General features: G+C 51.2%; 1 protein-coding gene across 9 annotated transcripts in view; it reads left to right on the forward strand.

The window, feature by feature from the left end:
* The window catches only part of CDK5RAP2 (CDK5 regulatory subunit associated protein 2), a 156,234-nt gene that overhangs the window by 58,177 nt on the left and 84,935 nt on the right, over positions 1 to 13,122 (forward strand). For all 9 annotated transcript variants that reach the window (XM_072727512.1, XM_072727511.1, XM_072727513.1 and 6 more), the window contains one exon: positions 452 to 670. In XM_072727512.1, the coding sequence (XP_072583613.1) occupies positions 452 to 670 (219 nt within the window). The remainder of the gene's footprint in view (positions 1 to 451; positions 671 to 13,122) is intronic.

Below are 13,122 nucleotides of genomic sequence, written 5' to 3' on the forward strand. Positions count from 1 at the left end.
CCGCCTCTGCTTCTCACGTGGCTCTCTTCGTGTTCCACCTTTTACAGATAACTTGGTGGAGTTGTTTTTCTTTTTTAAATCATTATAAAAGTAACATGCTCAGTAACCTTAGAACATTCAAAAGAAGTGAAGGAAGAAAATCGCCCATGTACCCACCCAACTTAAGGCAGTTTCTGACATTCTGTGCTTTTCTTTGTTATCTTAAAAAAAATGCGTCTTTTATACAGTTGTAGCCTCTTCCCCCCTTCACATCAGCATGGGGGCATAATCATTACTCTGTGTTATTTCAAAATCTACGTGTTCTTTGTGGGTCCTAGAGGTTGTCTACGTTAATCTTTTTCTTCCCTAACTCCCTGCTCCCTACCCCAAGGCGAAAAAGGAGCACAGATTTCTTGGTCTGTTTCATTTGCTACAGAATGAGCTCATCTCCGCTGTCTGCCTCCTCTTCCAGGGGTCTGAAGATTATGAGGCTGCTCTGTTAGAAAAGGTGGCGCTTTTGGCACAGCTGCACTCAGAAAACATCAACAAGAGTGCAGAGAACCACAGACTGCGTAGGAACATTAAGAAGGTCACCCAGGAGCTTAGCGACCTGCAGCAGGAGAGGGAGCGGCTGGAGAAGGACTTGGAGGAAGCCCATCGTGACAGGGGCAGAGGAGACCACACCATCCACGTGAGCAGCATGCTGCGGTCGGGCTGGGGCGCTGGATTGCTGTTTCCGGTTTTAGGGAGATCGTCTCTGCAAAAGACCTAGAAAAATCTGAAAAATGTAAAGAAGAAAATATCTCGCTCATCATCTTGGGATTCTCTCTTTCTCTGTCTCTCATACACACACACACACACACGCGCGCGCACTATTGGTATCAAGCTGAAAATGCGGTTTTGTGTCTTGCTTTTTGTTAATTGAATGTTCTCTTTTTGGTGTGTTGCCATGTTATGAGTGTTCTTCAGAAACATGTTTTTGTTTGTTTTTTGGTGCAAGCATAGTACTTCATTACTTGGATGTGCTACAGTTTATTTAGGCCCTTATGGTAGAATGTTTAGGTCATGAAACTTTTTCTTTTTTAAGGTTTTATTTATTTATTTGCAAGAGACACACAGAGAGAGGCAGAGACAGAGGCAGAGGGAGAAGCAGGCTCCCTGCGGGGAGCCCGACATGGGACTCGATCCTGGGACCCCGGGGTCACGCCCTGGGCTGAAGGCAGACGCTCAACCACTGAGCCCCTTGGGCACCCCAGTTAAACTTTTTTTGCTTTATAACAAAAGTGATAGCAAACATCCTTGTATCTAAATATTTTTCCATTGATTATTTCCAGATAGAGCTATAATTATTGGGTCAAAGAGGATGAATATTTAAACATTATTATATAGATATACTCAAATTGTTTCCCAGAATGATTGTACCAGGTTTCTCTTTACGAGAGTGATCCTTTTTTAAAGACTATTTTTCAACATTGGATAGCATTTGAAAAATTCTGAATTTGGTAGGCAAAATACAGCTTATCTTTGAAAGTTTCTATTATAGGGGCACTGGGGTGGCTCATTCAGTTAAGCATCCAAGTCTGTTTTTATTTTTTTATTTTGTTTTATTTTTTTAATTTATGATAGTCATACACACAGAGAGAGAGAGAGAGAGAGAGAGAGGGAGAGGCAGAGACACAGGCAGAGGGAGACACATGCACTGGGAGCCCGATGTGGGACTCGATCCCGGGTCTCCAGGATCACGCCCTGGGCCAAAGGCAGGCGCCAACTGCTGCACCACCCAGGGATCCCCTGTTTATTTTTTTATTTTATATTTTTAAAAGATTTTACTTATCTACTTATTTATTTAGTGGGGTAGGGGAGGGGCGGGAGGGGAGGGGCACAGGGAGAGGGAAAGAGCTGAAATCCAGAGCCAGTTGCTTAGACTTGGGACTCTGTGCTCTGCAGGGAGTCTGCTTGAGGGTTTTCTCTCTCCCTCTCCCACTGCCCCTCCACCTGCTCGTACTCTTTCAAATAAGTCTTTAAAGAAATTTTTAAAAATAAATCTTAAAAAAAATTTCTCTTGTATTTAAACTTAAACATTTATTGCCCTGAGAGTCACATCTAGATGCCTTGCCTTGGTGCAGTTCGGTGGGATAGGGCCTAAGTCTGAGTGATCATTGACATGTTGTGGATGATCTGCTCGGGGACCCTGGGCGGGCAGAGGACCTCTCTCGCACGGACAGTCGTTGTAGTAGAGGTGTCCGAGGGAGCGTCCAGGAACTACAGTGTAGCTCTCCAGTGGCTGCCACGGGTGGGGTCATCAGGATCCATTGCGTGAAATCCTGACACTGACACTGGCACGAGCATTGAAATGCAAACATTCGTATGTTTTAACAAAAATATTAATGAACATCAAGGGAACAGTAGTGGAAATTTAGAAACATAAAATGTCACTTACAGTTCCACCAGTGACTGTGGTTTTCAGTGTCACCCTTCAGGCGTGGTGCCACTGGGCCCTAATCCAGTTAGAGGCTGACTACTGTTCTGTGTTCTTTGATCCTGGACGTTATCAGGGGCATTTCTCCATATGGTGTGGCCTCCAGCCTGATGGCGTTGAATGGTGCACGCTCTTCACTGACTACACTTCACCTGCTTTACTTAATTTCCTGCTCTCTCGGACAGTTTGGTTGTTGAAATGATTCCACAATAACATCCTTGGGCATATAGACATTTCCCCTTGAATTCCTAGGATTTGAGTGAGTTTACTAGGTCAGATGGTACAAATATTTTATACTAGTTAATCATGTTGCCGAATTATTTGTGCAGAGGGCTGGCCCAACGTATGCTGCCACCAGCGATCTTGGAGTATAGCAGTTTACTGTGGGTTATTAAAGTATAGGTTTCCTGTTTGCTGTTGAACACCAAGTGTACCTGGTTTAGATGTTGATGCGGTGTAAGATGTGACCTCTGAAAGTTTTATCTTTCTAACAGTGGTGGAGATGTTATATATGACAAAATGCAAGGCAACTTAAAATCTGCAAGGCAGAATTAGTGCAAAAGATCCTGGGATTGGAGTAGTCGGGAAACCCTCTGGGGGGAGGTGGCACTTGAGTTGAGCGAGAAGAGTAGGGCTTGAGTTGTGTGCCGCACAGAGGAGGTAAGGAAAAGACTGGCAAGACGGTCCTTCCACACAGGTGCAGTTGGCATATCAGTTCTTACTCCCTGACTGCTGGGTAACTTCCTCTTCGTTTAAAATACCTCGTCCCCTCCACCCCCAACTGTCATTAGAAAAAGGCTCATTCAATAGAATTGGGTTGGGGACACACACATACATCCCCCCCCCCCTTTTTCTTTTCTTTTCTTTTCTTTTCTTTTCTTTTCTTTTCTTTTCTTTTCTCTTTTTTCTTTTCTTTTCTTTTCTTTTCTTTTCTTTTCTTTTCTTTTCTTTTCTTTTTTCTTTCCTTTCCTTTCCTTTCCTTTCCTTTCCTTTCCTTTCCTTTCCTTTTCTCTTTTCTTTCTTTTTCTTTCTTTCTTTCTTTCTTTCTTTCTTTCTTTCTTTCTTTCCTTCCATCCATCCATACACACATTTTTTTTTTTTTTACATTATAACTTACTCTTGGTAAACATTTGAAATAGCTGCATAATATTACATCAGGTGGAGATGCTGTAATTTATTTACCTGTCCCTCTTGTGTCACACATTGTCGGTGGTTCCATAATTCACTTATTCATGTAAACCTTGGTGCTTCTGGAGGACTGCTGGGCTGCCGTGGCTAGCTGATGTATTTCTGTGCACATCTTTGTGAGGAGGCAGGGGCTGTTTGGTGAAGAAAGCAAGGGGCATGTGATGAGCGGGGCACTTGGGGTTGAGTATACTGTGGGTAGGAAGGTTTTTTCCCCCCAGTGACAGAGACCCAGCTTGAACCAACTTAGGCAAAAAGAGAAATGTATTTCCTTGCGTGACTACAGTGCTGGAGGGATGGAGACTGGAACACTGCTGGGACCAAATCTTGGTCTCTGGGAGCTGCCTTCTTTCTCTCCAGTTCCAGCTGGTTAGACCATCGTTGCTGTCCTGCTGGGGTCACATATTCCCAGTTGATTACATAGGAGGAAGGAGGACTCTCACACTCTGCTGCCCCCCCGGCGTCCCTGTCAGGATGGCCAGAGGCCCGGCGTGGGTCACATCCCCAGTCTTCTTTGTCAGAATGTGTGCGCAGGTTCAGGTGCGTGCACGTGTGAGTCCCATCATCGACAGCCTCCTCTAGAAGCACATGTTTGGGAGGGATGAGCAGTTACCCCCAGAAAGGGTTGTGTTGTTTCAGACCAAAACAACCACTGTGTACTCTGTGTGCCTACCTCAGGTGAACATGACCACGACCCAGAGTTTTCTGGCATCTCATCAGGACTACATTCGTACATCAGGTTATATATATGTTTCTGGCAAGATGATCTGGCCATGGCTCCTTTCCTTTTGTGTGTGTACAGCATCACAGTGGTATCTCTACTTACCTTCTGGTTACGGTATAAGAATTTGGCTGTGTCTGTCTCCTATGAATGTTTCACACCAGACGTGGGGCTTGGCTTGTTCAGCGTCTAGGGAACATGATGGGTGGTGTTTTACCTTATGGTCCTGGGATAAATGCAGAGGTAGAGCCTGACCCGCTGGCCCTTCTGTCTCGTCTGTTTGTTCTATAACAGGCTCTTTAATGAACTTGATTCACTCACCGGCTGCTACTGCTGCTGCTTGTGGATTGAGACAAACAAACAAATAAGCAGACCTTTTAGTGGCTGCTATTTCTTTCCTTTTTTTGACGGAGGGGGGTGGGGGAGAGGAAGAGGGAGAGAAAGAATCTAAGACAGCCTCCATGCTCAGCACGGAGCCCGACACGGGACTTGATCTCAGGACACTGAGGTCATAACCTGAGCCAAAATCAAGAGACGGGCGTTTAATAACCAGCTGGGCCACCCAGGCGCCGTTCGTAGCCTCTTCTGTCCCGACAAAGGAAAGGGAAAAGGAAAGAGAGAAAGGGGACAGAAGGGAAAGGGTCCCACGCATGCAGTCAGCAACACTGAGCGCTGCGCAGGCCCTCTGTTAGGCAGGGGACGGTTCCGTGACGGGTGTGAGCAAAGCGCACGGAAACACAGAGCAGGGAGGTGGCTTGCAGAATCAGACAAGGCTCTAGGAAGAGCAACTCGTGAACTGGTTCTGAAGTTCGAGTTAAATAAAGGTTAATTGATAGGCAAGGGGGCGGAGGGTGTTGTATGGACGGTGAGGGCACAGAGGTATGAGAGCACATGGTGTTTTTGGAGAAACAAAACAAGAATGTCTGATTTGAAGTATTCTGAGGTATTTGGAACTTTAAAAATTGTAATTTATTCTTTTGATGTTTCAAAAACATTAAAAAAAATTTTTTTTTTATGTATTTATGATAGTCACACAGAGAGAGAGAGAGGCAGAGACACAGGCAGAGGGAGAAGCAGGCTCCATGCAGGGAGCCCGACGTGGGATTCGATCCCGGGTCTCCAGGATCGCGCCCTGGGCCAAAGGCAGGCGCCAAACCGCTGCGCCACCCAGGGATCCCCAAAAACATTTTTAGAAGTTTATGGGAAGTCATAAAAATGAGATTAAAAATAAAGGTAAAGGCTGTCAGGTCTAGGAACAGGCAGCAGAGTGAGTGAGGAGGATGCTCCCTGGTGTGTCTGACACAGTTCCGAAGACAGGGGCTTAAACTCAGCTGGTGGCCCCTGGCGGCGGACGTCACGGGAAATCGGCTACAGGGTCTCCAGTGTCTGAAGAGGAACCGCTTAAGGTAAAAGGACGGCTCTGGCCAGCACTCAGGCCCAAGGGCAGTCTTGCTCCCCTGGGCTCCTAAAGGGTTCTGGGAGCGGGATGGAGCCTAGGACAGGACGGCCTGCGGCGGGAGCCGTCTCGCGCCGGGCCACGTCCGCGCCTCCCGGGTCGGCGAGCTCGGGTGCTGGGACGTGTCTGCTGTGTCCGTTACTCTCGTTTCTTGGACGAGAGCTACCACCCAGACGTGCCGCGGGCCTGCTCGTGGGCGAGCCCCGACCCCGCCTCTGCGGGGGCTGCCGCCAAGCATCCTGGCGCTGTTGTGGCACTGCCTGGGTTCCCTCTGATGGCCGGCCGACCCGATACCTCTGGTGTGATCGAACCATCCTTTGCTCACGATGGAAAGCTTTATTGCCCGGTCTTTGCGCTTACTCCGCTTTTTGGGGTGCCTGTCCGAGCAGGCATCTTGCAGCGGGGGCACGTGGCTTCACCATGTCCAACGGCGCAGTCAGAGGCTGTGCCGTGAGCTTGTGTCGCCCGTGATTGCAGCGACCTGTGCCAGCCGACGCCGCGTGTGGGATACTTTGCCGTCGTCATTTGTTTATCCAAGGAACGTTCGCTGAGTCCTGGCGGTGGCGCGGGCCCTGTGGGCAGGCTCTGGTGAATACAGCTTCGGGTTTTACCTGGGAGGCCCTCCCACAACCAGAAAGGTCCAAACGTGAGGGTCTCGGGATGGATCCCTGTATTGTATTATATCTCCTTGCCACCAGAGGGACCCACATCCCTGCGAGGACATTCAGGTCTTTGCATAAACAAACAAAAAGCTGGTGTTCCCACGTCGGTGTCTTAACTGTGATGTTTAAAGTGTAGTGGCTTGTGCGGTTTACAGCAGGAATGCTGCTCCGATCGTCACATCCTCGCCCTCATGCCTTGACTTTGATGCGTTGTTTGGCTCTAGAGACCGAAGCCTCTCCTTTTAGTATTGCACGTGTGTGCATGTGCATGTGGGTGCGTGTGCACGCGTGCTGCGTGTGTGCGTGTGTGCGTGTGTGTGTGTGTATTTTAGATTTGCTCCTCTGGCTCAGGCGTTCTGTATGCTACCTGGGGTGCGTGGGGGAAAGGAGCAACGCTAGTCTTTTTCTTCTCCTTTATGAGCGGCGCGTACGAGACACTGGTTTAGCTGTATTCCCCCGACCGCCTCGTAACGCTCTCATCTGTTACAAGACCTGTCACCCGCTGCTCTGACAGTGTGTGCTTCGGTACCTGGGCACTCAGCTCTGTGGGGATGCGTTTGCTGGCTAAAGCCCAAAAATCTAATTAAAGTTGTACCCGTCACCCAGCTGGCTAATCCCATGTGCTTCGACAGGAGCAGGTTTAATTTCAGGGTAGTTCATCCCGAGCCCCTTCGGTTTCACGTGTCTGTTGATGGATCGCTCCAGACGGGGCTATGACGGCCTTCAGAGCATCTCCTGTGATCCGCAGTCAGAACACGGCGCTTGGGGGCCGTGTTTGTAGGCTGGTTGGGTTGGCCTAGGACCACAGACCTGAGGGGGCGGGATTCTTCCCAAGGGCCAGAGCTCTTCGTGCCTTGTTTTTGATTTAATCGGGTATGAAGAGTCTGAGCTGAGTCCTCGAGAACAACACGCAGTTTAAATGGTCTGTGCAGGAGGAGGTTCCTTCCCCGCAATGTCCAGTCACTCTTAGGCCAGGCTGAGTGCGGAGACTCGGGTCCGGCTGGGTTTGAGTTCTGGCCCCGTCACCTGCTGGCTGGTGGGCCGTGAGCCAGTAGCTTCGCCTCCCCAAACTGTGGTGTCTGTGTCTTGTTAGAAGGACACGGCTCGGTGGTAGGGATTATCTGGGGGAGGGTAGCACTTAGGAGCCTAATGCCCGCCCGGCACATCTGAGCTGGTCGGTGGAGAGCTGCTGTTTTGATGACGGAGATGACGCCACTGCCCTGGGGAGGAGAAACTTGGCAGTTTGAGCTCGTGTCTTTGGAGCAGTGGGCAACGGTGCAGGATTTGGGTTCGAATTTTGGTGGTAGCAGGCACTCAAGCCTCTAGGTCAGTGGCTTAACCTCTCTAAACTAAGGTTTTCTCCCGTAAAATGGGGTTGATTATACCTACTTTCGGATTAAGTGAATGAATAATAAGATTTAACGCACGAGAAAGTGCTTCCTCTGGTTCCTGGCACGTGGAGGTAGAGGGCTCGGTGGATCGGACGCCTCTTCTTTGCTCTTTTCCTGCTTCTAACTGCGCAGCAGGTGCTGGCTCAGGACCTTAGCGAACCGCTGCCCCCTAGCATATAGGGGACACCGTTGACTGATGAAGGTGGCCGCCCGTCAGCAGCCAGGTCAGCGAAGCTGTACCCTTCTTCCTTGGTCACCACCCCTCTCCCCTGACGACAGTGCTTGCCTGTCCCTTTCCCGCGGGCCGATCCCCCAGGACGGGAGGCCGACCGCGTGGAGAGTGACGGCCGGCGTCGCATCTCGGTGCTCGTGCGTGGGGCCGGCGGAAGCCGCTCTGAAAGGCTGTTCCCATCCGTTCCACGTGGAGCTGCTGTCGTCTCCCTGGAGCCCAGACAGAAAGGCTTTCCCTTACCTCTGGTTCTAACTTTATGATTTCTGGGAGTACAGGACCGAATCCCGTCAGCCCCCGTCTCTGGGGGAAGCTAGCCCAGAAATAGAGCAGGAACGCAGACAGAGGGCTCCCTGAAGCACAGCACAGGCGGGGCAGGGGGGTGGGCCCAAGAGCGGGGCGGGGGGCAGTGGAGCTGGGGCTCCGAGGGGGGCCTGGCCCGAGGGCACAGCGAGTGGGCTGGCAGGGAGGGCGGGACCGCTGGCACCGTCGTCGGGCCGCCGGGCGGGGGCCTCCACGCGGGCCTGTGAGCTCTCTGGCCACCCTGCCTCGTTCCAGGGGTTTCCGTCCGTCCGTCTGTCTGTCTCAGCGTAGGAATTCCTTGTTCCAGTACGACCCCGTGCAGAGGAAAGCTGAAGGCCCAGCTGCTCGGGGACAAGCGAGGGGGAGGCCTGGTGCCCCCTCCGCCCCGGGGGCAGTGCGGCTCCCAGACCCGGGCTCCAACGCCACTGTCTCATACTAATTCTGGAAATTCTTCCATCACTGGGTTCCTATTCCTCATTAAGATTTTGGAGAAGTTTCCTTTGTGTATTTGAAGGGAACCACTGAGCACTTTGACAAGCTTTCTCACAGTGAAACTTGAGAAGGTGGAAATTTGATGGATGGGAACCTTCTCGGTCTCCATCTGGCCTGAGATAAAACAAACCAGCTGACTGCAGGAGGAATTAAGAGGGCCTGGCTTTTCAATTCTAATGTGGTTCTCAGATTATAGGGGTATTTTATTTTTAAAACAATCCACCTTTCCTTCTGTCGGCCTCCCCTGAGAAAGCCCCGATAGGCAGAGGCACGCTCGGCTCGGTGCTGGTCCGGAGGGCACCTGCGAATCCTAGAGGAAAATTGCCCACTAGGTGGAAAGGGAGGCGTCCCAGTTGATGTCGCAGACACGGGTCCCGCTGTGGCAGTGCTGGCTTGAAAGCAGGGTGGGGTCTGGTCCAGGAGAGGGGCTTGCAAGGAGAACAGTGCACCCGGGGGCCTTGGCAGGTTCCTTAGGACAGTGGCTTCTTGCATTAAAATCAGGCGCGGATAAAGGGGGCGCGTATAAAGGGCCTGGCGCTCTCCTAAATGCTGTAGAGCTCTGGCGGGTGGTGTTTTGGGGGGACGATTGCTGGGGCCAGAGGAGTCGGGGGGCTTGGTGGAAGAGGTGGCACTTGGATTGGCCCTGCGAGCTGAGTGTGCTGTCTCCAGGCAGGTTTGGGCGGAATTGTGCTGTATGTTTTTTTCCAGCGGGAGAGGCCTGGGTGGTCTGGTGAGGTGAGGCTAAGAGGTAGGCTGGAGCCCACCGGGGGAGGGGAGCCTGGGACGAAGGTCTGTAGGGTGGCTTCATTCTGCAGCTAGCATGGGGTCCCTCAGGGTCCTGGTAGAGACGGAAGGCTCAGGGGTGTGTGTGGCTGTGATTTGGTGGCTGAATGTGGCCGGGGACGCCAGCGAGGAGGCTGTTGCTGATGACCAGCTGACAGCTAATTTCTGAAGAAGGGCAGAGCAGTGGGGGGGACGGAGAGGGGGGCTGAGCCGGCAGCACGTTCACTTTTCTCGCCAGGACTTCAGATTCCATCTGTCCTCTTTAATACCAGCTCCGGGGAGGAGGACCGGCCGTCCAGGTGATCAGAGTCCGGGGTGCTCCCGGGCCAGCCCCGCTAATGCATGGGTTGCCGTGCCTTGTGGCAAGGGCCCGGTTCCAGATTCCCAGGCCTTCTTGCCGCAGACTAACCGGGCCTGGCCCCCGTGGGGCAGGTGGCCCCCTTAAGCCACACACACCCTCCTCCTCGACAAAGCACCACCACCAACGGCCCTCGGTTTCCTCAGCAGGCCTGCTCTGGGAATGCAGTTTTCACAGGACTGATTCCCAATCTGGGATGGATTCTTACAAACTGATTGATTCAGCTCCTTTGGGAACTCTGGCGGTGGGGGGAGGGGGGGGCGGGAAGGGTTTGGGCCCTGTGGTCTAAATACTCACCCTTCGCCTCTCGTGTGCTCTGTGTGGAGGGAGGGCTCTGCTGCGAGGCCCGTCACCTGTGGGATGAGTGGGCCGGCGGCTGGGTGGGCCTGGAGGGCGTGCGTGGGTGGGGGTGACAGCTGCCGCTGCTGCCCACCTGCCTCTGTGCCGGGCACCCACCCACGTTCTCTCACCTGAGCCGCCAGGGCCCATCGCAGCCTGTGTTTTTGGCCCCGTTTACCGCAAAGGAAGCACTCACGAGGATTTCGGTTACCTGTGGTCACCCCGCTAGTCAGCAGTAGGGCCCGGACGCAAGGCCAGCTCTGCCCATCTTCACAGCCTGGGAATATCAAGAGAGGTTTGGGGAAACCACCCAGGTTCTCAATTTTCAGTTCTGGTCGTTTGCTCAGGCGAGACATGCCGTCTCCGTGCCTCCCCTGAACATCTGCTATAACCGCCCTGGTGCCCAGGAGCCCAGGAGCCCAGGAGCCTTTGCGTTGCTGTGTCCCTGAGGCCGGGCGCTGGCCTCGCCTCCCTGCAGCCGTCCTGTACCGCGGGCCTTGCCTCGCTGCTCTTCACGGAGGCCCAGGGTCCTTGGCCCTGCCCGCTCGTCAGCAGGCGGGCCTGTCTCCGCTGGCAGGTCTGGCTCCTGAGGCCTTAAGGAACCAGAGCATTAGCCGGGGCGTTGGCAGCCCGCGTCAGACTGGTGTTACATTTGTCTGGTCTTACCAATAGTGCAGTTGGGCGGACAGTGTAGAACTGGGCGTCCAGCTGACTAGGGTTTGAATTTCAGTGCCAGAAGTGACTTGTCAAGCTTTGTCAACATCTCTCAGCCTCCGTGAGCCTTGGTTTCCCTTCCGTAAAAACAGGACGCTTACCACTGAGCTTGTGTGCCGTCCTCAGGGTCAGGGATGTTTTAAAGTGCCTTGGCACCTGCGTGGCCCGGCTTGAGCCCGGTCATAGTTTCCATTAGGAGTGCTCGTACTAGGTCAGGGGCTTCATACTCTTTGGTGTCCTGACGTTCCTGGAGACCCTGACTGATGCAGCGGGCTCTCCACGACCAAAAATGCACACACACAAATTTGCATAGGCTCCCAGGGACCCGCTCAGTGGGCCTCAGGTCAGGAACCCCAAATCACGTGTTCCCTGTGGGATTTGAGGAACAGGTCGTTTTCAAGTTGTCAACTCTTAGTTTGGGGGACACGTGGAAGAACTTCAAACATGCAAGTTCTCAATTTACATACCTGAATTAAAATTACATAAGCAAACGAAATGGGGGAATGGAGTAAATTTTTGTGGTACACGTGCGTATGCGCTAGAACTTGAACCAGACATCAAAATAATGAGTCTGATGGGTGTCTGTGCAAAGGAGAGAACGAATCCAGGAAGTGGTGTGTGTGGACCAGTAATTACTGTGCACATGAATGACACACACCTTTTACTTGGCGTAATGCAGAAATACTTTACGCTTAAAACGTAGCCTGGGTGGCTCAGTCGGTTAAGCATCGAGTCTTGATTTCGGCTCAAGTCATGGTCTCAGGGTCGTGAGATCAAGCCCCAAGTCAGGCTTGGAGCTGAGCGTGGAGCCTGAGATTCTCTCTCCGCCCTCCCTGCCCCCCCAAAGTAGGCATGACCTTGATCTTTTTAGGATGATCTTTCTAGGATGGCAGGCAGATTAATTGTGAATTTAAAGACGTACCTAAATGGCTTAACACAAGATTTTGTGGTCCCTTTATGCAGTTTTCAGAGGGAGATTTCTAAAAGCAAGTGTCAGATGACTGTAGATGGATGGGGATCATCTCAAAGGGAATCCAGACCTTGGACATAGTGTGGAAGAGAGCTGGGGGGCTTTGCCATCAGAGCAGGAACAGGGCCGGTGCTGCCCCTCCGTGACCGTGACTGTGGGCAGGTTACTTTACCTGAGCCTGTTTCCTCATCCGTAACATGGGAGCAGCCCCCCCCCCCCCCCCCCCCCCCCCCGCCAAGGCGCTCGCCAAGTGCTGGTCTCGTTATCTAGTGTATTCCCCATCCCCAGGGGATGCTGATAATGTTCTGGGGGCCATGTTTTGAGAATTCTAGTTCTTTTTGGTGGGAAATGGTATTTGGAGACTACAGTCTGGATACTGGGGAGGATGCTGGTTTATACTTTCTCAGTGAAAGGAAGGAAATAACAGAAAATAGAAGTTCATGTTGATATTTCCAATTCATATTTACAGTGACATGTTTTAACTTGGTATTCTCTTAGACTTGTAGTCTTGGTTCTTATCACATTAATAATTACTTATTTAATAAATAAATACACACACACACAGTTTCAGAATAACAATACAGACATTATTTCTTCCAACATGATTACTAAGTGTAAGACTTTGTGCAGTAGTCCCTTTGTCCTTGGAGAAATACCTCACTAGGGCAGACCGATTACTCTGCTTTTAAGTTACTGAAATAATTCCTCTGTTTGGTTAACCCATCAACCTGTTATACAGTTAGATTTATTTTTTGTTTGTTTGCTTCTAGTTTTAGGGGATTTTTTATTTTTTAAATAGTCATCTAAACATTTAAACGGCTTCCATGGTACGTCTGTAAAACGAGTTCTCCTCCCTCCCACCTCATTCTCTCTTTTTTATTTCCCTATAGGCCACTTAATTCATTTTGTAGTTGAATACATGACAGTATGCCGCACATATTTTTTTTCTCCTGGGGTCCTCTTGACGCCTACCTGAGTGGTATATTCTGAAAAGCTTACTTTAGGTCAGCGTGTTTATAGAATCCTCATTCCTTTCTCTGGATCGCGTCTGAGTGCTCCAT

This window comes from Vulpes vulpes, chromosome 12 (assembly GCF_048418805.1).
Source record: "Vulpes vulpes isolate BD-2025 chromosome 12, VulVul3, whole genome shotgun sequence".
NCBI classification, from domain to species: Eukaryota; Metazoa; Chordata; class Mammalia; order Carnivora; family Canidae; genus Vulpes; species Vulpes vulpes.